This window comes from Mercenaria mercenaria, chromosome 4 (genome assembly GCF_021730395.1).
Source record: "Mercenaria mercenaria strain notata chromosome 4, MADL_Memer_1, whole genome shotgun sequence".
Lineage (NCBI taxonomy): Eukaryota > Metazoa > Mollusca > Bivalvia > Venerida > Veneridae > Mercenaria > Mercenaria mercenaria.
Window position 1 is genome coordinate 12258784 of NC_069364.1, and position 27249 is coordinate 12286032.

Sequence of the window (27249 nt, forward strand, 5' to 3'; positions counted from 1 at the left end):
ACAGAATCGAGCCGGCGAGGTCTGAAGATCTTGATCAAATGGAAAGTCTTTGGAAATAGATAAAGATAGCGATTTAAGCAAGTCCAATCCAGCCAAGGAATGTACAGGAGTTTGGCGCCATGTTGGCCGAAGAATGGAACAATATCTCACAGCGCTCCATTAGGAATATAATTGGGAGCTTCAAAATTATCAGCAGTAATGGCTCATGTACACGATATTTAAGCAAATTCCTGTTAGTTCTGAACATTTTAGCTTATTCCATAAAAAGCCTGATTTCCCAAAAAACATCCAACTCGCCTTATAAGCATAATCAAGAGCTAAAACAACTTACAAATACAATCAAATCCTATATTTATGTTACAAAAAAACCCAACTTAATATGTATAATAAATTTAGCTATGAAATATAACTCAGACGATATTGCAACTTAAATCTAAATCTAAAAGAAAAAAGTCCCTGGTGCTTAGCAAAAATGAATAGTATATCCCATTAAATGTTCTGTAGAGTAATTTCGATAAAACGTACTTAAACTCTGATATGAAAATGTATATAATTAAAGGTGCAAAAAAAGAGACAAATGAATAGACACAACTCTTTAAAAAAGACTACACATTTTGAAATATACAACTAAACATTACGGTAGCCGTGCAATATTCCCTTCAAATCAACACATGTACAGAGAAACAAATGATTGTTTCTGTATTTTCTTAGACTGACATGGGTGGTCATTTTGTCCTGCTTTCGTGTGTATCGCTTTTCTGTAATCGGTCGGAAATTCTTCGGGATCACGTAATTTTAAAATTGTTTCAAACGAATATCCGTATAAAGACGCGCAACAAATAAATGTATTTTCATGATGGTAATTATACACGACTTGCACGAAAAATATGAGATGTACAAAATTTAAGTTTGAAATTGACAGTGACATATATTAGGCCAAGACAATGTGTTTAATTTCTAAAATCTTATTAAATTAATGTAGCCATATGCTCATAAATCAGTGTATTTAGGTTAATTTCAAACACATTTTGTTTCTGCAGTGTAAGATATTTATTCATTTATATTCTTAAAACTATGCTGAAAAGAGATTAATTGAAAAAGTTTGCAGACGAGTTGTGAAAACACTTTTATTCGGGAAGGGCCTGAATTGTCCTCCCGAAAACTTGTAGTATAGCTGTATATTACCTGCATTATAAGTTTGTAAAAATCACTATCGTTTGGGCATATAATATATTTTGCATGTATTTATAAATCATAGCCTCGTTTCGGAGGATTCTTCCAAACAAAACAATCCGAAGATGCGCGACGGGTTCGTAAGCAGTCGGAAAACATACTTTCGGTTTGACATAGGCAACATTTTTTGTTTAATTGTAAGTTATTCTTGAACATATTCATGACTATTTGTTCAGATCCAATGCAGTGGGTCATATTTTCAGTAAATAGGAAGTCTCAGCTACAAACTCTGGTTTTCATATAATACTCGTTCGGGTTTTAGTAGTGGACCTTTAAACATGTGCGTGAAATTAGCCGGAGCAGCCAGAGTAGCCAGAGTTCAGCCAGAGTTTAGCCAGAGTTCAGCCAGAGTTTAGCCAGAGTAGCCAAAGAAGTCTGAACTCTGGTTACTCTGGCTGGCCAGAGTAGCCAGAGTTCAGCCAGAGAAGTCATAACTCTGGTTACTCTGGCTGGCCAGAGTTTAGCCAGAGTAGACAGAGTAGCCAGAATTCTGGTTACTCTGGCTGGCCAGAGTAGCCAGAGTTCAGCCAGAGTAGCCAGAGTTCATCCAGTATCATGAACTCTGGTTACTCTGGCTGGCCCGAGTAGCCAGAATTCAACCAGAGTAGGCAGAGTTTCTAGATTTTTAACATGTTCTGGCTACTCTGGTCAGCCAGACTAACCAGAGCAAATAAAATCCAGGTGACTCGGGCTATTCTGGATACTATGGCTGACCAGAGTAGCCAGAACATTTTAACATCCTAGAAACTCTGGCTTTTCAAGCTGAACTCTGGCTACTCTGGCCAGCCAGAGTAAACAGAGTAATGACTTCTCTGGCTGAACTCTGGCTACTCTGGCTGAACTCTGGCTACTCTTGCTAGCCAGAGTAAGCAGAGTTATGACTTCTCTGGCTGAACTCTGGCTACTCTGGCCAGCCAGATTAAGCAGAGTTATGATTTCTCTGGCTGAACTCTGGCTACTCTGGCTAGCCAGAGTAACCAGATTTCTGACTTCTCTGGCTAAACTCTGGCTGAACTCTGGCTGCTCTGGCTAATTTCACGCACATCCTTTAAACAGTATGTTGTCCCTTTAAACAGTATGTTGTCCAAGGAGCTTCCCCTGTCAGCCCTAGTTATTTTGCTATTGCACAAGTATAAAACTGGAATAAACAAATACATAAAACATGAAAATATAATGATCTCAACACAAATATTTACAAAAGACATTTAGTAGCGGTTATAAATTATTCCGCAGTTTATATTTTTGTTTATAAGATATAATTAAAAGATGTACACTTTAAAGATATAGATATAAAAAATGTACACTTTAAAGATATCAATAAGTAACGAAATAGTATTGATCTAATAAATTTAGAATTTATCTAAAAGTACATTACATTAACATGAAATATACCTGAAATTTATGCTAGAATAGTTTTTATCAATTTACATATTTGCATAAGTCGACCACTGCAAAAAAGACCTGGGATTTGAGTCTAGGATCTCCTGACTGGAAGTCTTGTGGTCGCCTTTTAAGGTAATCGAACGGTTTCTGTTTTACTTTTTTGTGAATGTGGATGTGTTCCTTTACTCAGTACAGTCCTGTCTTTACATCAATTGTCATAAAATTCCTGTTGATTGCGTTATGCCTCAGTTTTCGCTGGCTTGAACGGAACACTGACACAGTTATAGGTCACATGGCAACTTTTAGTCATTTCACTGAAGACCCTAAGTGCCGGCAGAGCACCTTGGCAAAACCACTAAGCTGGATAGCTTTCTCATGTGAAAGAATTCTACACCATAAACGATTTTTCGAACCCATGTATATCGGCGATGTCCAAGTGATTTGAAATCAGCGGCCTTACCCATACGGCCATGCGCCCCACCCGACCCCTCTGCCACGGTAAGAATGGCAGGCTAAGTTGTTAAATCTAGTTCAAATCTATATCAACTTTATCATAATGTATTGAACAGTCAACAAAAATGAAATCAGCAAATTCTTGTAATACCTAGGTAAAAAAAGTTCATATAGGTATTATAAACTTCAAGACTGACATGTTTACGTCAGTCGATGAATATTACCTTCAGAAAGTGTTGATGTGATATAAGACGAAATAAATAGTACAGATAAGACCAAAACCTGACCTCATGTTCAAATAACCTTTTCTGTGTCAGTGAAACTTTATTTTAAATCATTATGTCACAAAGTCAAACTTTAAAATTAAATGTTAAGTTAAAGACTATTTTCAAATGGCTACTAGTATTCGGTAGTGATTTTCAGTCTCAGTTGGAATACAATATCAAGTTGTAGGAAATTTCAATCTCAAAACTCATGACGAAAAATGTTTTGTATACATGAGTCCTGGCCATTAAAGCTGTTAATGTTGCTATTTAGTTATCTTTCTAAATAATTCGAAATAACAAATATCACTTTACAACCTTTTATTTTTTAAAGTTTTGCTGATAATAACATTTTTATCTGAATGTTATATTCATCGCAAAGAACGACAACTGATGCCTCAAATATAACATAAGCTTGCTATAAAATGGGTAATGTCTATATGTACACCGTTTATTAAGTATGTACACCATTTAAGTAAGGTTGACATGGTAATACTTACCCTAACCTTTAGACAGTATATTATACGCAGTGATACCTAACTTAAACGCTGTACATACATGGTAATATTACCCTAACCTTTATTCAGTATATTATACGCAATGATACCTAACTTTAACAGTGTACATACATGGTAATACTTACCATAACCTTTATTCAGTATATTATACGCAATGATATCTAACTTAAACAGTGTACATAAATGGTAATACTTACCCTAACCTTTATTCAGTATATTATACGCAATGATACCTAACTTAAACGCTGTACATACATAGTAATACTTACCCTAACCTTTAGTCAGTATATTATACGGAATGATACCTAACTTAAACGCTGTACATACTTCAACAGTGTGCATATAGACAATTCCTGTAAAATGTCACGTAAACGGTCAGGTGCTAGGATTTCGCTGGGCCTACGATTGATTAGTTTGACTGGAAACAGTCATAACTACGCAGCGCAGCGTAAACAAACAAAAATGAATAAAACAAAACAAATCAGGTGCTATGATACACGCTGTGCAAAAGGCAGTGTGCAACACGATCCAAAACCAACACAAATGAGCTATCTTACCCGAACATTAAGGCCATTTCAGACAGTGTCTTTCAAACATTGGCGGGTTCAGTTTCAGCTAAAACCGGTCTTGTAACTTTTTAATACAACATTTTTTGACTCGGGATAACCAAGAGCACTGTACTCGCTCAATTATGTACACATTGTATAGTGCTTGCTAATTGGGAGTGAAGTAAATTGTGGATGTTCTCATTTCAATAACGCTCCCCATTTCCAGTAAAATATTGTCGAACTTACGTTAGAACGAAACAAAACAAAGCAAGCATATAACAACAATGATAATGGACAAGATTCATGCTTGTCGCTGTATTAATTTAGTGCCAATCTTCTATTTCCAGAAAATATGCCCAAGACACGTGTGGTACTGCTCATACCCTTTTTAATCAACTGTTCGCGTTTTCGGGAAAAAAAACCCACTTTAAATACAATATTGAATATTGTCATTGTGGCTAGTAAGCTACGATATTAAAACATACATTACCTTTCTTACCTTAAGCGGTATTAAATTTCATATGGACGGCTCATTAAGTTGATTTTTGACCGTTTCCGCACAGTTATATATCTCTCTCATCCATACACTATGCATAAGATGTCTTCTCAAAAAAATTCAATTGCCTTTATAATACATCATGGGTTTAAGTGAAAATGAATACGTATGGTATGTTATTTAAGACTGGATATACACGGGCTACGGTCTGATTGCTATAAACCTGAAGTAAATTTATAGGCTTAAGACCCAGATACTATAGAAAACTTAAAACGCAAAACACTGAAGGATAATACAAAAATGGGAACTACAATTTATCGTGTCACTGGGATATTCTTGTCTTTAACAGTTGCTTTGTTAGGTGAGTTTTCATGTTTTACACTTAATGTAACATCTTAACGTCTTCCTAATAATTTTTAAAATCTATTATTTATGATTCTAAATAAAAAATACTTAAAATTTATTTTCTCAGATGACTTTTATTAAAACAAAATTTGTATTGACTTTTTGGTGAAACTTAACATATACCAAGGATTTTAACCTTTACCCTGCTAAATTTCTAAAATGGACTCGGCCATCATTTATTATGGCCAGTACCATTTATTTTTGGAAGTGGTTTTCACTGAAAATGTACTGACTGAATAGTGAACAGTGCTTGCTGATCTTGGTCTGCACTGGTTGCAATGACAGAATCACTTGCCGACTGCACTAACTGATATAATGTAATTATATGGCACGGTTGTTTTCGTTGGTAAAATGTAGTTTCGTTTTTTCATTGTTAGATGTTTACGTGCTTTTGATTCACCTTTATGTGTGTTTTTCTAAATACTGTATCAGTCAATTGATTGCTATTGTTCGAACCAGACTTTGAGAATAGTTTTTTTCTCTATTTTTCATGTATCTGATACATCCTTTTTTCATCAGTCGACTTGGTTTCAAGTTACAATTTCATGACCAGCCTATCTATGGTCCTTCCATGTATTTGCGTTGTTTCAAAGGCCGTTGGTTTTATAGCAAAAAACTGTCTTGCTCAACCATTCATTGCCTTTCAAAACAATTTTAAAACTTACAACACTTTAAGCTATTCAGAAATTTTCAATGTTAAAACCTTGATTCACTGCTTGCATGTAAACAAGACGTTTAAATATACACTATGTGACATTCTAACAGCTTTTATTACTTTTAAGTGGGCATTCAAATTTTGAAAAGTACCAATTATACACCAAAACGGAAAAAATAAGTCGTGATGCCGGGACTGTTAGAATATCACTTCCGTGACCTGTAATGAAATATATAAAGAATATTGTTTAAAATACCACAACGGGCGGTCATATGTGTTATTAACTGTGTAATTATAAACTATAGTCTGTCCCACCTAATTTTGGACCTCCGATAATTTATCTATACTGTATATAAAATTGTCAAAAAGGACATCGTTAATACCAGACGGTTAATATCTCTAGGCACCTTTTTCATTTTTTTTAAAAAATGTAAAATGAAGTTAAAAATCAAGATTTTATGTTTTTTCCCATAGACTTGCATTGTAAAATGACGCGACGTCAATTTCAAGATGGAGGCGTCCATACAAACGTCATTTGGGGGTTTGCTCACAGTTAGCGACGTCAGATATATTTATTGTTGAATAACAGACATGGAAAATTAACAAATTTGTCAACATGAGTATCCTTTACGAGACCCTGAATTAACATTTTACTTCAAATAAGTTATTCGCACGTCAATTTCAGATGGAGCGTCATACAACCATTTGGGTGCTCACAGTAGCGACGTCATATTTTATGTTGAATACAGAAGGAATTAAAATTCCAACATGTGTATTCTTGACGAACTGATTAACATTTTACTTCAAATTAAAGTTATTTCCGTTTCAGGTTTTCAGCTTTTTTTCTGAAAATGTGTCTGTACTTACCCGTTAGCATTGACGTAAAATAAATACATGTCTCAAGTCATTGTTTCAGCCGTAGATATCGTAATGGAGGCGGGGACAGCGGAGATGCGCGCAACCCATTAAACTCATTTTCATTATCGGTTACTGTTGTTTATAATCGTATCAAAGGTTCGCAATTCGCATGATAACAGTCTGTTAAAAGGTTGTTTTTAAATAGCATGAATACATATTTGTGTACTGCCTGGTGCTCACTATTTTCAGTGACCGTTCAATTAAGGTAAAACATTATTCCTCATTGCAATTAATGATTTAAAATATACATATTTCAATTTGAGACAACCGCCTATATATGGGACTACGTTAACCAAATTAATACTCGTAATTGCCTTTATTCTTTATAATAACATAATACCAAGTTTTCAATTCCATCCTCGCGTCTTTATATCTCATGCTCGGCCGTTCAGTGAAATCCAAAGTGGCATGTTAAAATAGTTTTGTGCTATTGATAGGCATGGTAAACCTATAGACAAAATAAAAATATGAGCCGCGCCATGAGAAATCCAACATAGTGCATTTGCGACCAGCATCTGCGGAATCTGGTCAACTGCCTACTGCAATTAGAGAAACCGTTAGCGAACAGCATGGATCTTGACCAGATTGCGCGGATGCTGGTCGCAAATGCACCATGTTGGTTTTCTCATGGCGCGGCTCATATGACCTTTCGAATGGGTATTTTGTTCTTCAGCTAGATAAAAGAAGCCTGTTCAAGCGCGTCAGTTACTTTCATTTTCGATCATATAAAACAAGTGTTTTTTGTGTTTTTTTCACCAAGAAGTACTTATACGAAACATTTACTTCTATTACAAACAGGGCAGTACGTAGCTATATTGAAAATTCAACCAAAAACACGTTGAACGCAAAACAACAACAACAACAACAAAAAAACACACACACACACACAAAAACATAAAAAAAAGTTATTCCTTAAAATGTGATTTCTAGCAATTCAAACTTTATATAGATAATTCAGTGGCGTAGCTTCTATAAGGCACTGCAGGCCCGGGCCTGCAGATTATCCGAAAAAGTGAAAAAATAAAAATGCCAAATATGCAATAAAAATTGTGTAAGCGGGGTTAGGCTGTAGGAGGTAATGAATCAGTCACTAACTGAAGCGTACCTGGATGGGTTTAAACTGTGCGCTAGATATGAGCAGCATAGTTACGAACGAAGCAGCGATGCTGCGAGTATGATGTAGGCGAGGGAGGGGGTCTCCATCTCCAAGAAAATTGAGATTTAGTGAATGTTTTAGGCAAGAGATGCGTTCTCTTGCTATATTCCAGCGTTAATCTATTTTGTTTGTCACATTTGTACTACAGATTACGGAGGTAATCATTTAAAATCAGTTTAGCACACCGCTCATGCTTAATGGCAGGGATCGTGACATTGTCTCAAAGCAAAAACTGCAACTCGAGCAGCCCAGGATATTTTGAGGAATACAACCATTTTTCGTATACTTTGTTTACAATTAAGAGTCCTAATTAACTTGACCATGAAATTGTGTATCGCTCTAGCACGGCTGAGACTTAGAACGTTGAAGAATCAGAGTTCTGTGAATTGCTCTACACCGTGACTATACTCCCTGTTTTCGTACATTAGACATCAATAGTAACAGTAGATATATGGTTATGTTTCAAAATATTTGTGTCACTGAAACACTGTGTCATTCTATGATATATTTTATTGTACAACTGCCAAGACCCGTTCACGCCAAAGGGCCCTAACACTATCATGGCAGTTTGGGTAACTGCATCTAACTGCTACACACGTGAAAAAAATCCTATATTCGAACCGTGTGCAAAACAGTCGCTATGATTATTTAACTATTTATTTATTATGCATTTAATATTCTCCACAACGTCAAGATTACATAGGCAATGAATGGAACGAAGGTATACTGTTTTTTTTTTTTTGTTTTTTTTTATCGTATTTGAAATCTTTGTCAATGCATTAGTTTAATGCATTGCGTCTGCATCCGCATTTTGGTAAGTTTTTGATACCTCGCACTTTAAAGGTATACAAGGTTTTTTATTTTTGTTGTAATCGTATTTGAAATCTTCGTCATTGTTTAATTTAATGCATTGTGTCTGCATCAACATTTTGGCAAGTTTTTGATTAATGTATCTATGCACAAATTACAAGGGAAACTTAACATTTTTTTAGTCAGATTAAACATCTAATTTTGGCAAAGCAAATTTAAACTGCGCGTATTGCTAAAAGTATTTATGTATTCAGATCTGGATATAGATTGATAGATGTTATTGCAACCATTGATAAAGTCACGTAAGCAGTCACATTTTTCTTACTTGAGATAACTATGGTGGCTGATTTCTGCCAGAAAGAACGACATTTTGCTCTTTTGGCGTTGTCTCGTTGTCGTTCTGGCGCCCCCGCCATAACGAAAGAACGACGTTTTCCTCTTTTGGCGTTGTTTCGTTCCCACGTTCTGGCGCCCCCGCCAAAACGATATAACGAAGAATGCAACGCGACAGAACGAAAGAACGACACTTATAAACGGCGCCATAAGAAACGTCGTCTTGGCGTTCTTTCGTTCTGGCGTTCTGGCGCGTTCCGGTAGACCATGCGCAGTGTTGTCATGTTTCGGCAGAGTAACTCGGAGTTACTCCCTTTTAGTGGAGACCGCCTTTTTGGTTGTTCCTAATTCCATATCGTACCCGTACCGTACATTCATATTCGGCAACTTTCGAGTTTCACGGAGTGTGGCGGAACATATGATGAAAAAAACTCTATTTTTAGTCATATTTAAGGGGCTGTTGTTGTGGTCTTGCACGACTCATAGGTACAGTGGTGAAGAGCACATACTTTATGTGTCAAGCCGCCCTATACATAAACACAGGTGTTGGAGGAATGAAATGGTGTCCTCTGGTGCATTTATTAGTGGGTGTAATCCCCTCATTTTAGTGGGGTCATGGGGCTCTCCCCTGGAAATCTTTGAAATACAGGCATAAAATGGTGGCTCCCGGTGCAGGTTTTGGTCTAATACAGATCTAATAATGGAGGGGTTACTCCTCTCTTGATGTTGTGGGTGGGGGGGAGTGGTGGTCAGGGGGCTCTCCGCCTTGAAAATTTTGAAATACAGGTATGAAATTGTGGCCTCTGGTGCGTTTCTGTGTAAAAATTTTGAGAAAAAAATTATTCCTTTACCAAAATAGTAGGGTTCATCTTTGATGAGTTATATGAGTAATATGAGTAGGCCTATAGGTCACTTCTCAGCCAGCTGAGACACTTTATGTAAGAAGCCAAAATTTCAAATTTATAAATATAAACGCACCTTCCGTAACCGGTAACGTCAAGGTTGTTTGTTTTTGTCAATGATAGAAAAATCCCTTTTTACACGTTTTCTTTTAAAGTAGCTGTATCGATATGTTATAAAGGAAACAAATTAACTATTAAAGATTTAGGTCTGGGCTCAAAGTTAAAGTAAACTGAACCATTCCCGCCTTTGATTTAAATTTTATCCAGGTAAATCTAGTCAGACTGGCACATTCGACAGATAATTTGCTTTATCCTCTTTAAATTCGGGACTCGGTTCGCTTCAATATTTACTTAATTAATTATTGTTGTGGTAGCTATGCGTAAGAGAGCCCACATGTGCCGCCTATGCACTTGATCGCTCGAGATTATTTAGTAACGTCATATATTGTATGACATAATTGGAATTTAGCGTTGAAAAGTTATTGTGTTATGGCGAGCTTCTTAAATGTGTAGAAGGCTATATTCTAAGAAGGCTGAAGCAGTTGACGTCTTTGTATCGTACAGGTTCTTCCTGGATTATGCATTTGGAAAATACTGTGATTAATGATATTGTTTCAAATGCATAGTTCAGTTGTTTGCCTGAAATTCTTCGAAAGACTGCCGCAGATTGACTGGATCAATTTTCGGATGATGGATTTTCAGCGTAAAACTTCTGACTCATGAACGTTGAAAATTGTACATTGAACTGGACATCGTTTGGAAGGATTTAAGGATGCTGTAGTTTCGGTCCCCTTAACACTTCCTTCTGCGCATGCGCATAAACAAAGACATTAGGTCAAAGTATATTTTGGGCATTCCTTCAGAGATATAAATAGCTTAAAACACAAAGAAATATAAAATATATAAATTATGCATACATAAAACCAGCCATGTCATCGGTCTGAATCACTAAAAAGCTTTCTTGTTAATTCGCACCCTCTGAATGCATGTGTAGAAAGTCTTGTTTAACGTGAAAAATTAGTAATTACCGCACAGTTCACTTTGTTCATTCCATCCTGAAGCCACTTGTATGTAGAATTGTAAAATAACGATGTACAAACTGGAACTAAACCTATATATATAGTATCACTGTTTCACGCATTCGTGCTTACTGGCAACGTGTTACCCAGTTCCATAAACTTAAGTTTTCTAAGACATCTCAGAATCCTGGAAAGGCAATGCAACAATTTCATTCAAGCATGTTTCAGTTAAAGCAGACATGACGTATCATTTGCCACCTACGCCAATTTAATATTTCACATTAAGAAACCCTTACAAGGTCCCACTTGGCCGAGTGCACAAGGTCACTGACTTTGAATTACTAACCGGTGTGGGTTTGAAATCTCACTTGGAATGTAATGTTTCAGTTCAAATGCAGGTTGCCCGCATACCGTAAATAATGCATGGAAGTCACGTGGGTCAATCAATCAACATAAAAGCTGAAAAGTCGCTATATGGCCTGCATTATATCGTTACGATGTTAAACACAGTAAGATAAGCAAACTAAAGTCTACCAACTGAACAAGATTTGGCTACTAATTACCTCACTTCAGATTATAATTTTAAAGTTCGCAAGATAAAATTCACACTGTATGCTGAATTCCCAAACTTCTAGTCCTAAACAACCATTATTATATAATTTATAACAGGATACGTTGGAAGCACAGGACGCAAACAAGTAAAATAAAGAATGAGCCAGTTCATGAGATGTGATGAAATGCGCAACGGCCCTTACGCCCTATAGCCCCTGTTCTGTAGGAGCAGAACACCAAGTACAGAATACTTTTTACAGCAGCCATACGGCTCTGTGATATGTAAAACATCCATATAAAGGGGATGTAACGAAGCAAATAACAACATACTTCGTTTATATTTCGTTTCGTAGCTTATTCATTGACATACTCTTGTACTTTCATCAAAAGGTTATGTGACAAGATATGTAAAAGCTCACGTATTGGCCTTTTAGATAAACAATTATAGGGAAATGTTTCTTCATCCAATACATATGGTTTCTCAATTTTACTTCGACAAATTAACCATTGTAACTAAAACTTCGTTGCATTTTCTATTACTACTCCACGTTGCCTGGGTGATATTTGATTACGCATAATCCATTTAATTTGTTTGTCCTGGAAATGAAGACCTAAAATTTATATTTGAAAATATGAATAATTTCTACATATATGTAAAAATAGCATTAACATGTTTATGTTTATCAACAGTACTACGCATAAGCTTTAAAACAGTACACACTTATGCGTAATATTATCAAAACACACTTTAAAAGTGTACTTCCACTAAAAACAGAAAGTTTTTTAACAATCGACAATTACTGCATGTCATTTTAAAACAAAATAAAACAAATGAAAAGAGAACATTTATTCTATTCTTGCAATTTTAACATATAAATTTGATTCGTCGCACAATATAACATTCATAGACGTCTCTTTTACTTACAAATGGTTGTTTTTACGACGTTTTTGACGTTACTATACGTTAAGGAGCTGCAAGATCTAGCTCGATAGAATATCGATTTTATAACGATGATTGTTATCAGGTCACCATTTGCATATAGAGACTGTTGAAGAAGGTATAATTTTCAAAAATCATATGTCAACATTTTCTGATTTTAAACAGTTCGTAATTGTAAATAATGTTCGTTCGTATTAGGAATGTAAACCAGTGCGGTAAAACATGGTCAGTAATACAGGCATAGTTTTTCATGTGATATAAGTTGTCATATTGCTGGTTGACGTCAGATTTTCAAACAGTAGAAAATACAATTAACTTTAGTCAAAAGGCAATATTCAATTAATTCATTGTAATACTTTAATTGTATTTCAGATCTTTAATGCATATGTTTGCAGTAAGAACTCGATTACATGCACTGTAAAACGAATACAAAATGCCTTCCCATCCTTCCCCCCACCCCCAGTTCCCAAAGAATATTTACCATTATCTAAACTGAAACGTGGCTTTAAAACAGATACAAACTTTAACCTAGTACCGTATATATGGTGTACATTCAACTGACATTGCACAGTATTAAAACATAAAACCATGTCATAAATAGTAGTCTGTTTTATGTCCCAGTATTTGCTTATCCGAAACAAACTAAGAATAATGATGTTTTTAAAGGGGAGATATAGCCTATAAATCATTTATGTTTTAATTATGTTTGTTGTTGGTCAATACTGATTTTTTCTGAACTGCTACACTGTTAGTTAACATCGAACTTTTTAGAAATGCACAGCGCGCGGAGATACAGTGTTTTACTATCAAAATATTAGATATTAGTACAAGAAACAGCTTAGTTTGTAGAAGATGTACATAAATACCATTTATTATTTACTTTTTAACACAATTAACAAAAAGAAGATAACAAAATTCTGTAACGCCTTCATTCAAGACTATAATTCTTTTAACATTACGTTGTATTTATCATGGATATAAAATGCATTTGTAGGGATGATTCCTTTAAAAAAAATACTTATTAATAAATGGTACGGAAACACAGATAGGACATCCTAGATATTTTGTCTCGTTCCGAAGGCATATACGTTTCCATATGTTATATATATATATATAAGTTATGTCTGTCACACTGCTTTGAATTCATTTCAAAAATATAAGCTTTTAATATGTCATAGAAAAGAAATAAAAAAGGTCGAGTTAGACGCGACGCGATTGAGATAACACAAAATCGATACGGGATACTTTGCCGCTTGAACAAGGACGTCCTCCGTACACTTCTGTATTCGTTACTAAATAGCATTTACAAAAATTTCAATGCTTTAATGCACATATTCGTTTTCACAATAGTTAGTCTACGGTCTGGTAGTCATAATTTGATAGATGTTGTTAACAGTGTTGCAAATTAAACGGAGAGAAACAAACTTTTGGATAACAAAATGGGGACGACAATTTATCGTGTTACAGGAATAATGTTGTCTCTTACAGTTGCCGTGTTAGGTAAGTTTTTTTTTATGAATTATCATGTTCAGTAACATTCTTATTGAAAAAAGAAAACATGCATATTTCGATCGCTCACGGCAATATTGACGCAACGTTGACGTATGATTTTGCATCATACTATGGTGGCTGATTTCTGCCATTTCGCGTTTTCGCCCCGCGACCCCGCCAAGCGAAAACACGAGAATTAACAAGTTAAAATGGCGGGGGCGCGGGGCGAAAACTCGCTATTTAGCGGGGGCGCGGAGCGAAAACTCGCTGTTTAGCGGGGTCGCGGGGCGAGATTTAGTAACTGGTATGTCGGGGGCGCGAAATGAAAACACGATAATTAGCGCTGCTTAAACGTCGAGTTTTCGCACCGCACCCCCGACATTCCAGTTCCTAAATCTCGCCCCTCGACACCGCTATTTATCGTGTTTTCGTTTCGCGCCCCTACTAAATAGCGAGTTTTCGCCCCGCGACCCCGCCGAGCGAAAACACGAAAATTAACAAGATAAAATGGCGGGGGCGCCAGGCGAAAACTCGCTATTTAGCGGGGGCGCGAAGCGAAAACACGATAATTAGCGGGGGCGCGGGGCGAGATTTAGTAACTGGATGTCGGGACGCGGTGCGAAAACTCTACGTTTAAGCAGCGCTAATTATCGTGTTTTCATCTCGCGCCCCCGACATACCAGTTACTAAATCTCGCCCCGCGACCCCGCTCAACAGCGATTTTTCGCTCCGCGCCCACGCTAAATAGCGAGTTTTCGCCCCGCGCCCCCGCCATTTTAACTTGATAATTCTCGTGTTTTCGCTTGGCGGGGTCGCGGGACGAAAACGCGAAATGGCAGAAATCAGCCACCATATCATACAGACGTCGAGAAAGAGCGCTACAAAATTTGCGCTATTTTATCTAAAAGACATTCCCGAACTGGGAAAAGATACAACAGAACGGTATAATACCTAATTCACACACTGCATTGATTATTAGGCGTGCAAAATGACTCATTAGACTATTTTAACACTTATAAAGTATCCGATCCACAAATAGATAATATTTCAATTTCTGGTGACCCAGTGGGTTTTGGTGTTGTGTCTGATGAACAAGAATAAGGAAATAAGACGACCAGAATAATATGCACGAATCACTATAGTCATGTTTTTTTTTTTACTCTTATACACTGTAATAACTGGATTCCTGTTGAATAAAAGTAAAAAATAAAAACTCTATAACATATTTTTGTCATGTAATTTATATTTTCTTTTTCAGTAGTCAATATACTTTCAGATGATACCAAAATATGAGCTTACCAGGCATCAATATTTGGTATATTTTAATAGCACTCTTATATAGAAACTGTTTATTTGTGGACCGGATACCTTAAAACGTGATTACGCGTAGATGTCACATCGATCCGCTTTATTTTTGCGCCTAAGATGCGCCGTGGAATAGGCTTCCCTATTTTGTCTACTTGTTTACATAAAAAATATAACAAAATCGAAGCAGAATATAACAGGACCACATTTTGATATATATCAATGTGTGGGAATTAAGCCAGAGCAACCAGAACAGCCAGAGTAGCCAGAAACCAACCCTAACCCTAACCCTAACCCTGGCTACTCTGGCTGCTCTGGCCAAGTTCATGGGAATTATATATATCAAGACTGTTCGATTCGGTTACTAGTATATGCCGCATTTAGACATTCTATTCAGCCGCATTGTTCAATCAGTGAGCTTTAATTCCATGTCTAAATCATACAGACACCTATTGATCTATGAAATCAATATTTTCGTCCAAGAGGTCCATGTAAAGAACTTAAAAGATTCATGTACACGGACTTCGTTTATCGCGATTTGAGTCTTTGCTATATCCTCAACTCAAAATAATAGTCTGTACAAGAGTCTTCGTTCTTTCCTTGAAATTGTAACAGAATTGTAAAAGAATTTTGAGAAAATCGCCGCTCGGTGTTTATTGAACAACCCACAGACAAACTTATTATACATTGACCTAAAGCTAATTTTAATGATATTCAAATGTCACTACAATGAAGTTTCAAGTTTAAAATAAGTTTTATTAATAACTTCTCAGTATGAACATTTCATAAACATGAGATCACATTTCAAAAATAACAAACACACATGATCAGTGAGGACACGTAAAACAAGGAATCTACTGCAATTAAATATTACTTTTACTCAAATTTAAATACAGTAGCGTATTATCATAACAAATTTTTGAGTCTTAGTGCATCGGAACCTAGTCTATAATTAGATAGTATGATTGTAGGACAGTAGGATAAAGACGGTAGTGTAATAGGATGGTAGGACAGCGGTGGTAGGATAGCGATAGCGGAATGGCAATATTGTTAGCATCGTTTAGCGATATCCTACTGCCCTACTCTCTCTCTCTCTCTCTCTATCCTACTACCCTACTCCCTCCCTCTCTCTCTCTCTCCCTCCCTCCCTCACTCTCTCTATCCTACTACCTTACTCCCTCCCTCTTTCCCTCCCTCTCTCTCTCTCCCTCTCTCCCTCTCTCTCTCTCTCTCTCTCTATCCTACTACCTTACTCCCTCCCTCTTTCCCTCCCTCTCTCTCTCTCCCTCTCTCCCTCACTCTCTCTCTCTCTCTCTCTCTCTCTATCCTACTACCTTACTCCCTCCCTCTTTCCCCCTCCCTCCTCTCTCACTCACTCACTCTCCTCTCTCTCTCCTTCTCTCTATCCTACACTACCCTACTCCTCCCCTCTCACTCTCTCTCCCTCCTCCTCACTCCTCTACTCCTCACCCTTCCTCCTCCTCTCACCTCTTACCCTCCTCCTCTCTCTCTCTCTCCTCCTCTCCTCTCTCTCTACTACTACCTTACTCCCTCCCTCTTTCCCTCCCTCCTCTCTCTACTCTCTCCTCCCTCTCTCATCTCTCTTCTCCACTCCTACTCCCTCCTCTTCCCTCCCTCTCTCTCTCACTCTCTCCCCTCTCCTCTCTCCATCTCTCCTCCTCTCTCTCTCCTCTCTCTCTCCTCTCCTCCTCTCCCCTCTCTCCTTCTCCTCCCTCTCTCTCTCCTCTCTCTCCTCTCCTCTACTCTCTCTCCCTCTCTCTCTCACTCTCTCTCATCTCTCTCCTCTCTCTCTCTCTCTCTCTCTCTCTCTCTCATCTCTCTACCTACTCCCTCCTCTTCCTCCCTCTCTCTCTCTCACTCTCTCTCTCTCTCTCTCCTCTCCTCTCTCTCACTCTCTCTCTCTCCCTCTCTCTCCCTCTCTCTCTCACTCTCTCTCTCTCTCTCTCTCTCTCTCCCTCTCCCTCTCCCTCTCTCTCCCTCTCTCTCTCACTCTCTCTCCCTCTCTCTCTCTCTCTCTCTCTCTCTCTCTCTCTCTCTCTCCCTCTCTCTCCTCTCTCTCTCACTCTCTCTCCCTCTCCTCTCTCTCTCTCTCCTCTCTCTCTCCTCTCTCTCCTCTCTCTCCCTCTCTCTCCTCTCTCTCTCTCTCCTCTCCCTCTCTCTCTCTCTCTCTCCCTCTCTCTCTCTCTCTTCTCTTCTCCTCTCTCTCTCTCTCTCTCTCTCTCTCTCTCTCTCTCTCTCTCTCTCTCTCTCTCTCTCTCTCTCTCTCTCTCTCTCTCTCTCTCTCTCTCTCTCTCTCTCTCTCCTCTCTCTCCCTCTCTCTCACTCTCTCTCTCTCTCTCTCTCTCTCTCTCTCTCTCTCTCTCTCTCTCTCTCTCTCTCTCTCTCTCTCCCTCTCTCTCTCTCTCTCTCTCTCTCTCTCTCTCCCTCTCTCTCTCTCTCTCTCTCTCTCCCTCTCTCTCTCTCTCTCTCTCTCTCTCTCTCTCTCTCTCCTCTCTCTCTCTCTCTCTCTCTCTCTCTCTCTCTCTCTCTATCCTACTATCCTACCATCACAAACATATCATCCTACCATCGTGTCATCCAACAATCATACCCCGTAGGTGCCCTATCTACTGTTACGTTTAAAAACAACTTCTTTTCCCGTTGCTGAAAAATACATGGAATGTTGTTAGAAAAATTAGTTTTCAGCAGTTTATTCTATTTCCTGTTGTTTAAGGTGCCGCAACTGCTGTTCTGTTGTACTATGCCGGACAAGACGGTATTGATCTGTTCTACAAGGACAGTACCTACATGGACGAACATCACCGAATACACAAACGTAAGCCGACAGATGATTGGTATGGAGAACTTATACTGAAAGGCTGGGCGTTCGGTTTCGTTGTAAGATTTGAACATTTTCTTATACATTAAAAGACCTAAATAGTAGAAGGTTATGAGTGAAATCTGGCTTGACAACACGCTGTCTATCAGCGTTGCTGTCGACCTATACTAAAGTTCATGTTACATAGTTCTTTAACATATTGATCTATATTGCAAATACACATTAAATACGACATGTTCGTTTATATATCTCCTGTCAAACAACATACATTATGAACAAACAGTCGGAAAAATATAACTGCTTCAGTTTGTAATTTTCGCACCTTTCGAAGAAAAGGGCGATTATTAGACCTTTCTAATTGTTACCCAAAAATTGTTATATATGTTGAAAAGGCACGATGAAATAGGAAGACAGAATTGGGCTAGCGCTGTCAAAAATTTGTTGTATCGCTATGGCTTTGGTTTTGTATGGCTAAGTCAAGAGGTCGGTGATGTTAGCAATTTTATTTGTGTCTTTAAACAAAGATAGATTAATTGACTGTATGAATCAAATGTGGCATGATAATATTCATAGCTCGACTCGTGATACATACAAACATTTTTAAACTTGTTTAAATCCCGAAAGGTATTTGTGCTTGAACTTACCATTTTATGTTAGAAAATCACTTGCAAGATTTAGATGTTCTAGCCATAAATTTGCTATTGAGACTGGTCGCCATTTTGCAATTCCAAGAGAAGATCGAATATGTAGATACTGTTTCATTAATTTTGATATTGAATGCATAGAAGATGAATTCCACGTATTTTTAAATGTTACAAATATAGGCAAGAAAGACAAATTTTTATATATTCCTGGTATGCTGGTAGAAATGAATTCCCTCATTTTATTAATCTCATGCAATCTTTAAATGATGATAGAATTAAATACATTGCTTTTTATGTTAACGCTATTATGAAGCTAAAGGATAATGAATAGTTACATTTCTGTGCACAACTCGTATCATTATATTTGTTTTATTGTAATATTGTATTATGGGCCGGAGGCCTTTATTTACAAAATAAACTTTGTTCTTGTTCTTGTTCTAACGTAAACGTAATTATGAAACGGAATACTGATTCCATAAAATTTTAGGCTAATTTGTGGTCTATGGGAGACAATTTCATCCAATAGTAATATAATAGTATCTCCCTTAGACCATTATTTGCAAATAACATTTACGGATTCAGTAATCCGTTTCCGATTTACGTTTACGTTAGAAATGTCTATTCTTCTGTAAGGAAAACTTGTTCTCGTTTCAGTATGTGGTTCCCGGTCTTACTGGTATAACTGCATCTCTGTTCTTCGAAAAAGTTCCAGTAAGTTGCATTATTCTTTTACATATTTCCTTCAGACATGAAAATAATCATTATTCTTTGGTGAAAGTTAGTTCAAGTCTTCCAAATAACAGTCATAGTATATCTTAGGATCCCATTTTTTGCTTACGCTTATCGCAAGTTCAGAACGAATTGGGCCATGACAATAAGCAGATTATAGAAATATGAGCCGCGACATGGGAAAACCAACATAGTGGGTGTGCGACCAGCATGGATCCAGACCAGCCTGCGCATCCGCGCAGTCTGGTCAGGATCCATGCTGTTCGCTAACAGTTTCTCTAATTGCTATAGGCTTTGAAAGCGAACAGCATGGATCCTGACCAGACTGCTCGGATGCGCAGGCTGGTCTGGATCCATGCTGGTCGCAAACCCACTATGTTGGTTTTCTCATGGCACGGCTCAATTATTGTCATTATTACAGTCATATCAGTTTTTTTATTGTGTACATTTGTAAAATACATTATTTTTTTTTGTAACTGTCTTTGTCAATGCCCTGATAACTAATTTAACAGAAACGAATTTATCAGGATCGATACTTGCCACTAAAATTACTATGATCATGGTTGCACAAAAAAATTAAAACCATGGTAAAAACGATATATGTATTGCTCTATCTATCATTCCGTTTCATGTTTCACTCACGATTTTATCTAGTAATTACATCTCACTATATTGTTATTACATGTTGTGTTTTTACTGATTGTCACTAGGCGAAAACTAAGCCAAAAAAAAAACCCAATCAAAAAGAAAACCCATCAGTGAGTGAAAAACTGACGAAGCTTAAACATAAAATACATTTTAGTTATCTTTGATCTAGAGTTTGAAAAAATACCTAATAATAAAAAGCATATTTCACATTTACTTCAACTGTCTTGAGAAAAAAGCAGTAACTGTGTATTGTAGGAGAAATTTACGCTCGGTAATTTTAAAGATGTTGACAAAACACCAACTTTATTTGAAAGATATTGACAATATATTAACTTTATTTGAAGTGTATAGGTATACGCAAGACGTATTGTGTACCGGACACTTCGACAGGCACCACGTTCTGCTTTTCGCAACAGGTACAAGTCTGAAGCTGTATGCGAGCAAACTCTCCACGAGATTTGTGAGTTTGGAACCTGCGACTTGCGGAAAACTAGTCAGTGATACCGGTACAGAATTCATGAATACTGCTTAAAATTAACCGACGTTACATAACTAAAAGCCTGATGACAAACAAACAAGTTATTTGAGCCGCGCCATGAGAAAACCAACATAGTGCGTTTGCGAACCATAAGTGAACAGCATGGATCCTGACCAGACTGCGCGGATGCGCAGGCTGGTCTGGATTCATGCTGGTCGCAAATACACTATGTTGGTTTTCTCATGGTGCGGCTCTTTTCATTGTTGTTGGTTGCTTTTTCAGATGGTCATACATTTGATTATAGCCATTCTGGCCTTGGTCGCGGGCAGTTTCATACACACCGCTGGCACAATGGCAATAATCCTGTTCCGGGTGTTCACGGTAAATGGTGTGATTAGATACGACAGCTGGCCAGGAGACTGCATATATATCAGGTAGGTGTTGGGGAGATAGAGCTTTCATACGTGTGCAGGTTCGAGAACGTGTATATTCGATGAGCAACTGCTCCTCAAAATTCGGAATACTATATCATTTCAACATTTTCCACTTGATTTATTCATATCAAACGTCAACAGGAAGCAAATTAGTGTAGCAGACGCTTATAATGTATCCAGCTTTACTACAGTACACGTAATAGATCTCTATTTCCTTCATAATTTATTCTACATAATGACCAGAATCTATTGAACACTAAAAGCGTTTAATGCAACACGGGGTATGTTATAGAAGCGCACTGATGTCAGCAACTGCTGTAAATAAAATCTGTAAGATCCTTTGACGCATAGCACGCTACTAATCGAACAGTAGCAGACTCGGTTTGATTGTATCTGTTCATGGTGCAACACCTCTTGCGTCCCCGAGCACCGGCTTAAACGGATTCTGTAACACAGATGCTGAATGAACTCATGGTCACATAATCATACTCCCGACTTACCAACTCTACGTTTGCCATTCTAACTCCTATGTACAAGTTATTACGTCAAGCGATGGGGTTATTGTATACCTAGGAGTTAATAAGTCATACCATGTGGTTAGGAGTTATTACGTTTAAGTCGTGCACAGGAGTTAGCTAGTCATATGAGCCGTGTCATGAGAAAACCAACATAGTGGGTTTGCGACCATCATGGATCCAGACCAGCCTGCGCATCCGCGCAGTCTGGTCAGGATCCATGTTGTTCGCTAACAGTTTCTCTAATTGCTATAGGCTTTGAAAGCGAATAGCATGGATCCTGACCAGACTGCGCGGATGCGCAGGCTGGTCTGGATCCATGCTGGTCGCAAATCCACTATGTTGGTTTTCTCATGGCACGGCTCATATGTAGAATGTATTATATATCTCTTTCCGATCATCGTGAACAAAACTTTTGGCGTTTCGTTGTGTTCAAGCCTTATGGCCTACTTGTTTTCTAGGACTTCAACCTTTTCATTTAACCAGTTTAGAAAGTTCTTCAAAAATAAACGTAATTAAAAATTAAACGCATCAGTAATGTCCCTCTTTGATCTCTGTATATTACTAATTAATGAATTATGTAATTATGTACAGTTCAGTGAATTCGTCGATCTGCTCGTATTGACACGAGGCCCACTTGGGATGACAAATAATTTATCTAGCTAACATGCGAACTGGGTCTAGACGAGATTTTTCAACAGTAGACAAGAGTTGTTAGAAAAACATCGCGCGAAATTTTTTCCTGACTTTTCTTTACCTTCGTATTCTAGTGTGTGTTGCGTGTTAAAAGGGGTGCGTAAAGTGTACCAAGAAGCAACGATTTGCGGCGACACACAAAAAATTGAAAGAAGTGTGTATTTGCGGGGTGTGAGATTGGGGATGGGGTGTTTGAGTGTACGAGGAAAAGTAAGAAACGATTTGAAAGATGAGACGAAAGTTAGTGTGAGCAATGTAAAGGGAAAAAAAACCATAATTATTCTGGCCTTTTTTAAATTGTTTTGGGGGATGGAGGGGGGAGTGCTGAGTGGGACATTAGAGTATGAAATGAACGGCGTAAGTACATTTCAAACATAGTGGCGTCCATTTAATAGGTGGGGGATCATGGGGCATGGTGTTTGGGGAATCAAGGAACATTTCGAGATATGTTCGTATGAGGAGAGTAAAAGTTGTCTGCCCCTTGACAGTTCCAATCCGTATGTGTAGTATGACGATTATATAGGATCATGAGCCGCTTGCCATAAAACATTTACCTGAAAGTTAACCGACGTGTACCTCAATGCCAGGAAAAGCAGATGATAGTTCACTTAATTCTTCGAATAGTAAAGTTGAAAATGTGTATCTGTCTGCACTAGTTATTTCAAATATGTGATGCGATGTTATATTTCTAGATATGAGGACGGTTTGCAACAAGAGGTCAACGACGAAAAGTGTGAGACTGGTCGCAAGGCGCTTAACCTAGCTATAGCAGCCGCAAGTGTTATCTTAGTCGCCTGGGTATTCCTTCTGTCAGAAATTCTTTTCTGCGGTTTTACATACCATAACATAGGAAAGGTATCATATCCAAATAGTTCTGAATTTCTATTCTGGAAGGAGAATGTAAGCTATGTAGCGTAATAGCAGTTGTATATCATTTACATTATTTCTTTTTGGATGGGATCCGTAACACATGTCCTTTTAATTTAGAGATAATGTGAAATCGCTTAATTTCGTGGACACGAAATTTTGTGGTGTTGGCTAAAACGGCTATTTTGTAGGGATATGGATTCGTCGATTTCAACTTTTGAATATTAAATGAATTAGACTTTGATTACATTTTCGGTAATTCCGCGAAAAAAATAATACCTACGGATATTAGTTATTTCATAGTACAATTACTGAGAACTTCAAGGTCTGAAAACAACTTTTAGACCGCTATTCAGTTTTTGTTAACAGCCAGATACATCTACAGAAATAATTCAGTTGTTCAAATGTATTCGAATTCTAAAGTTTCATCAAATATCACCACAGAGAAAGCCTACCTATTAGTACTTGCGCATTTCGTACCTTCGTATGTACTAATTGCTATTTATAACCGACAAGTTCAACAGTAATAGGGCTAACTAGTGCTTCCGTGTATAAAACAGTATTCAAGCCTCAATCCATTGATATTTCTTTTCTAAGAATCATAAAAAGTCGGTGACGACAGCACAACGCCGTGATGAAGACATATCCCAGCCACGTGAAAGGCGTTCTAAACGAAGGAGGACACCAGCGCCCCCACACATTTCCACAACTGAGGAGCAGGCGTCAGCTAGTCACAACACTGCATCAGATGTCACACCTCCAACACAGACCACGCCCACTTTCAGTACATTTCAGAAAAGAAAAGGCACGAGCGAAGCGGCTACATCACAGCAGCATGATAATAACGCATATGGTATTTGTCTCTTCATTAAACTCAAATTTGCGAATTTGTCTGGTTCTAACAATTAATTTGCATGTATGAACAGATTTACTAGAAAATTTGTTTCATAAATACAGCAGAATGTTTCGTAGTATACGGTCAGCCCAACCCCAGCCCCAGCCCCAGCCCAACTCTTCACTTTCTCAATATTGATTGATACGTTTAATCATTGAAAGAGAAATTAATAAAACTCCATACAGCGATGGACTGCAATTAGGAGAAAGTGTTAACTGCAAGAACCGCAACTCTGTTTTGAATAATTTTAGAATTACATAGCTTTTTGTACTTAATTCTTAACTTTTTTTACATGCAAGACAGTCTGTCTTAAATATACTTGATAGGAAAAATGAACTTACAGAGTAACCCAGTTCACTCAAAAGAAACCACTGCTTTCATACTGTTCTGTAGAATAGCACGCTTTTTGTTATTACTAATCCAACCATTTTATATTTTAAAAATATGAAAAAGTAATCACAGTATGTTACCTGCAATGGCAGATAGCACAGTTGTTCATCTAACAGTTCTCAGATCATTTGGTTTGAATTTCTCTTTTTTTGGATATTTGTAGCGCACTTTGAGACATAAATATAATACAGTAGAGATTTTTCTCTTTCCAGCAATACGTAGCTTAATAAATATGAATTATGTCACATTGTGAAATTCTGTGGGTTTTAACACAAATTACCTCCTTTCAACAACGCAACAGAAGGTAATTCAATGCAAAAAAGTATAAATACATTTATTTTTATAGCTCTTTGTTCAAAGTAATGATTTCAAAGTACTTCTAGCAGCCAAGTCCAGTGTCAAACAAACCCTTAGTGAGGTATGGTTGCTCACGTTTTTAAACAGATATAAAATAAACAAGCTGCACTTTGTTGCCTAATGATTTTTTTTATATATATCAAGAATTAACAAGTTTTTTTGTTAAGTTCCAAGTTTTTCACAATTTACCTTTTATCACTACAGATCCAATGGAAGAAACTGGAACAGAACAAGCTGATACAGCACCAGCCAGTGACGTACCAGCATCAGTTGAAATGGCGGATGTTCAGCATGGTGAAATCACACCACTTTAAGCAGTATCCAGTGACAAAGTGCTACAAGCAAATGGAAGAATGCTTAATAATGTACATATTGTTAACCTGCATAATATATAATCAGAAAACCATTGTGCATCATTAGGAAAACCACTGTGCGCGTTTTAAAAACTGCAGTAGTACTGTTCTGTGTCAAGGCAGTAAAATGCATTCATTCTGTGATACTAGGATTATATTTTCTACGGCAAATCCGACTGTCATACGTTTTCTTCCAATTCTGCTAAATTTACGACGAAACCAGTTCCTATCGAAGCACATGTCTTTGACATTGTCAGTGTAGTTTATTCAGAAACGTAGTTTTTCGCATTTTTCTAGTTAGCCAAGGTGGTCACATTTTTCGTCATTTTTTCACTTCACATGTAGCTAAACAAGGATACATGTAGAGGCCCAACTTGCTACAGGATACTGGAGCATCGTTTCCAAGGAATTATTTAGATAGTGAATAGGGGCCTTTTCCGGCATATCTTACACCAAAAAAATTGTTTCGAAAACATCACTTCTGAAAAATCAAATGCCGGCTCCGGGTCAATGCCTATGTGGAACTACATACGAAATTTATATACTGAAAAAACTGTTACTAAATAGAGGTAAATCACTTTGAAAAATGTTTTAAAGTCGTTTACAAAAAAATGCAACTGTCTTGTCATCTGCCAAGAAAAAATTTTAAAACTGCTTGAAGCTTTAAAAATAATTCATTTTCAATCCTGTTGAACCAAAATAGACAGAAGGGAGGTAATAACAATTTTACAAACTTCTTATGACTTGCTGCTAAACATAGAAATTTTCTTGGACAAATTTAAAGAAACTGATCTTGCATTTTCAGCATTTCTTATGCAAGATATGTTTAAACAAGAGCTGTCAGTTGACTGGATGTAAGTATGGCGTCAAAAAAGGGCCAAAGCTTAAATATATCATCTTTTTATCAAATGTTTGACATCGTGGAAGTGAAATAAAGCCATTGAATTTAAATAAATTTGGTATTACACTAGTAGGTATAATAAAGCTTAGACATTGATGTCGTTTTAGGTCAAAGAAATATAAAATACATTTATTTTTATAGCTCTTTGTTTAGGTATAGGAGGCGTTGGTCAAATTTACTTGGTCTATAATAGGTAAAGAAAGAAGAAATTTGATGTTTCAGCAGGAAAAGCTTACGTGATAAAAAGAATATTACATTAATTAAATTTTGTGTCTTTCCGCATTGAATTTATTAAACTGGTCGATTAAAATTGATAAAATGCTCGGCAGAGCCTCAGCATTTTATTTTTTTATTAAACTTGTTTAATAAATTCAGTATGAAAATACACTCGTGTAATATCCTTTTTGTAAATTAATGTTGTTGTCAAATGCATACGCTTTCTTTGTAAAACTTGACCAATATAACCTCTATCAGAATGCTTATTGGACAAGAAAAAAATTCTTTATTTTGTATTTGTTTTAAGTATCTAGTTTTCAAATTATATGTAAATTTTTATGTCTACATGTCAAAGAATAAACTTTGTATGAAACAGTTATGTCTGTTGTTTTGACATTTATGATTTTCAATAAAGCTTCTAGCGGTAGCTTTGATTTAGCGCTTAGCCTGCTGGCGGCAAGTGATTCTGCCTTTGCGACCAGTGCAGACCAAGATCATGATCTTTTCTGTTCGCCATTCAGTAAGTATCTTTTTGGTAAGCACCCCTTTACACAGTTAATGGTACTGTCCACATTGAAAGATGGAAAATTTCATTATAGAAATTTAGCAGGGTAAAGGTGGGAATGGATGGGAAGTGAATCAGTAAGAGGAGTAAATAAATCCTGAAAGTTAACAGGAAAGATACTCACAAATTGAACATTAAAATGACTTTTCTTAACAAGAGCTGTCACAGGAGACAGCGCGCTCGACTATTTCGATGCTGGATAGTGAAACTGGGCCCATCTGAGGAAGCTGGAGCTGTCACTGGAGTGTTTAATGACTCCAATGGTGGATGAAGATATTGGACAATAGCTGGAGTCTGTGTCAAAAATATTAAGTAATGAGAGATAAAGTATCAAAACACTAA

At 37.2% G+C, this 27249-nt stretch overlaps 1 protein-coding gene across 2 annotated transcripts; it reads left to right on the forward strand.

Moving 5' to 3' along the window:
• The first annotated feature begins 5059 nt into the window (after nt 1-5059).
• Nucleotides 5060-25756, forward strand: LOC123551024 (uncharacterized). Of its 2 annotated transcripts, none has more exons than XM_045339630.2 (7): nt 5060-5255; nt 18115-18278; nt 19518-19574; nt 21001-21152; nt 23056-23218; nt 23828-24083; nt 25077-25756. In XM_045339630.2, exons 1-7 carry the CDS (start codon nt 5195-5197, stop codon nt 25184-25186), a joined length of 963 nt encoding a protein of 320 aa, XP_045195565.2. In that variant the 5' UTR covers nt 5060-5194; the 3' UTR covers nt 25187-25756. The 2 variants fall into 2 exon arrangements, with proteins under 2 accessions (XP_045195565.2, XP_045195567.2); XM_045339632.2 differs by lacking the exon at nt 5060-5255 and adding an exon at nt 13934-14084.
• Nucleotides 25757-27249: the final 1493 nt, after the last annotated feature.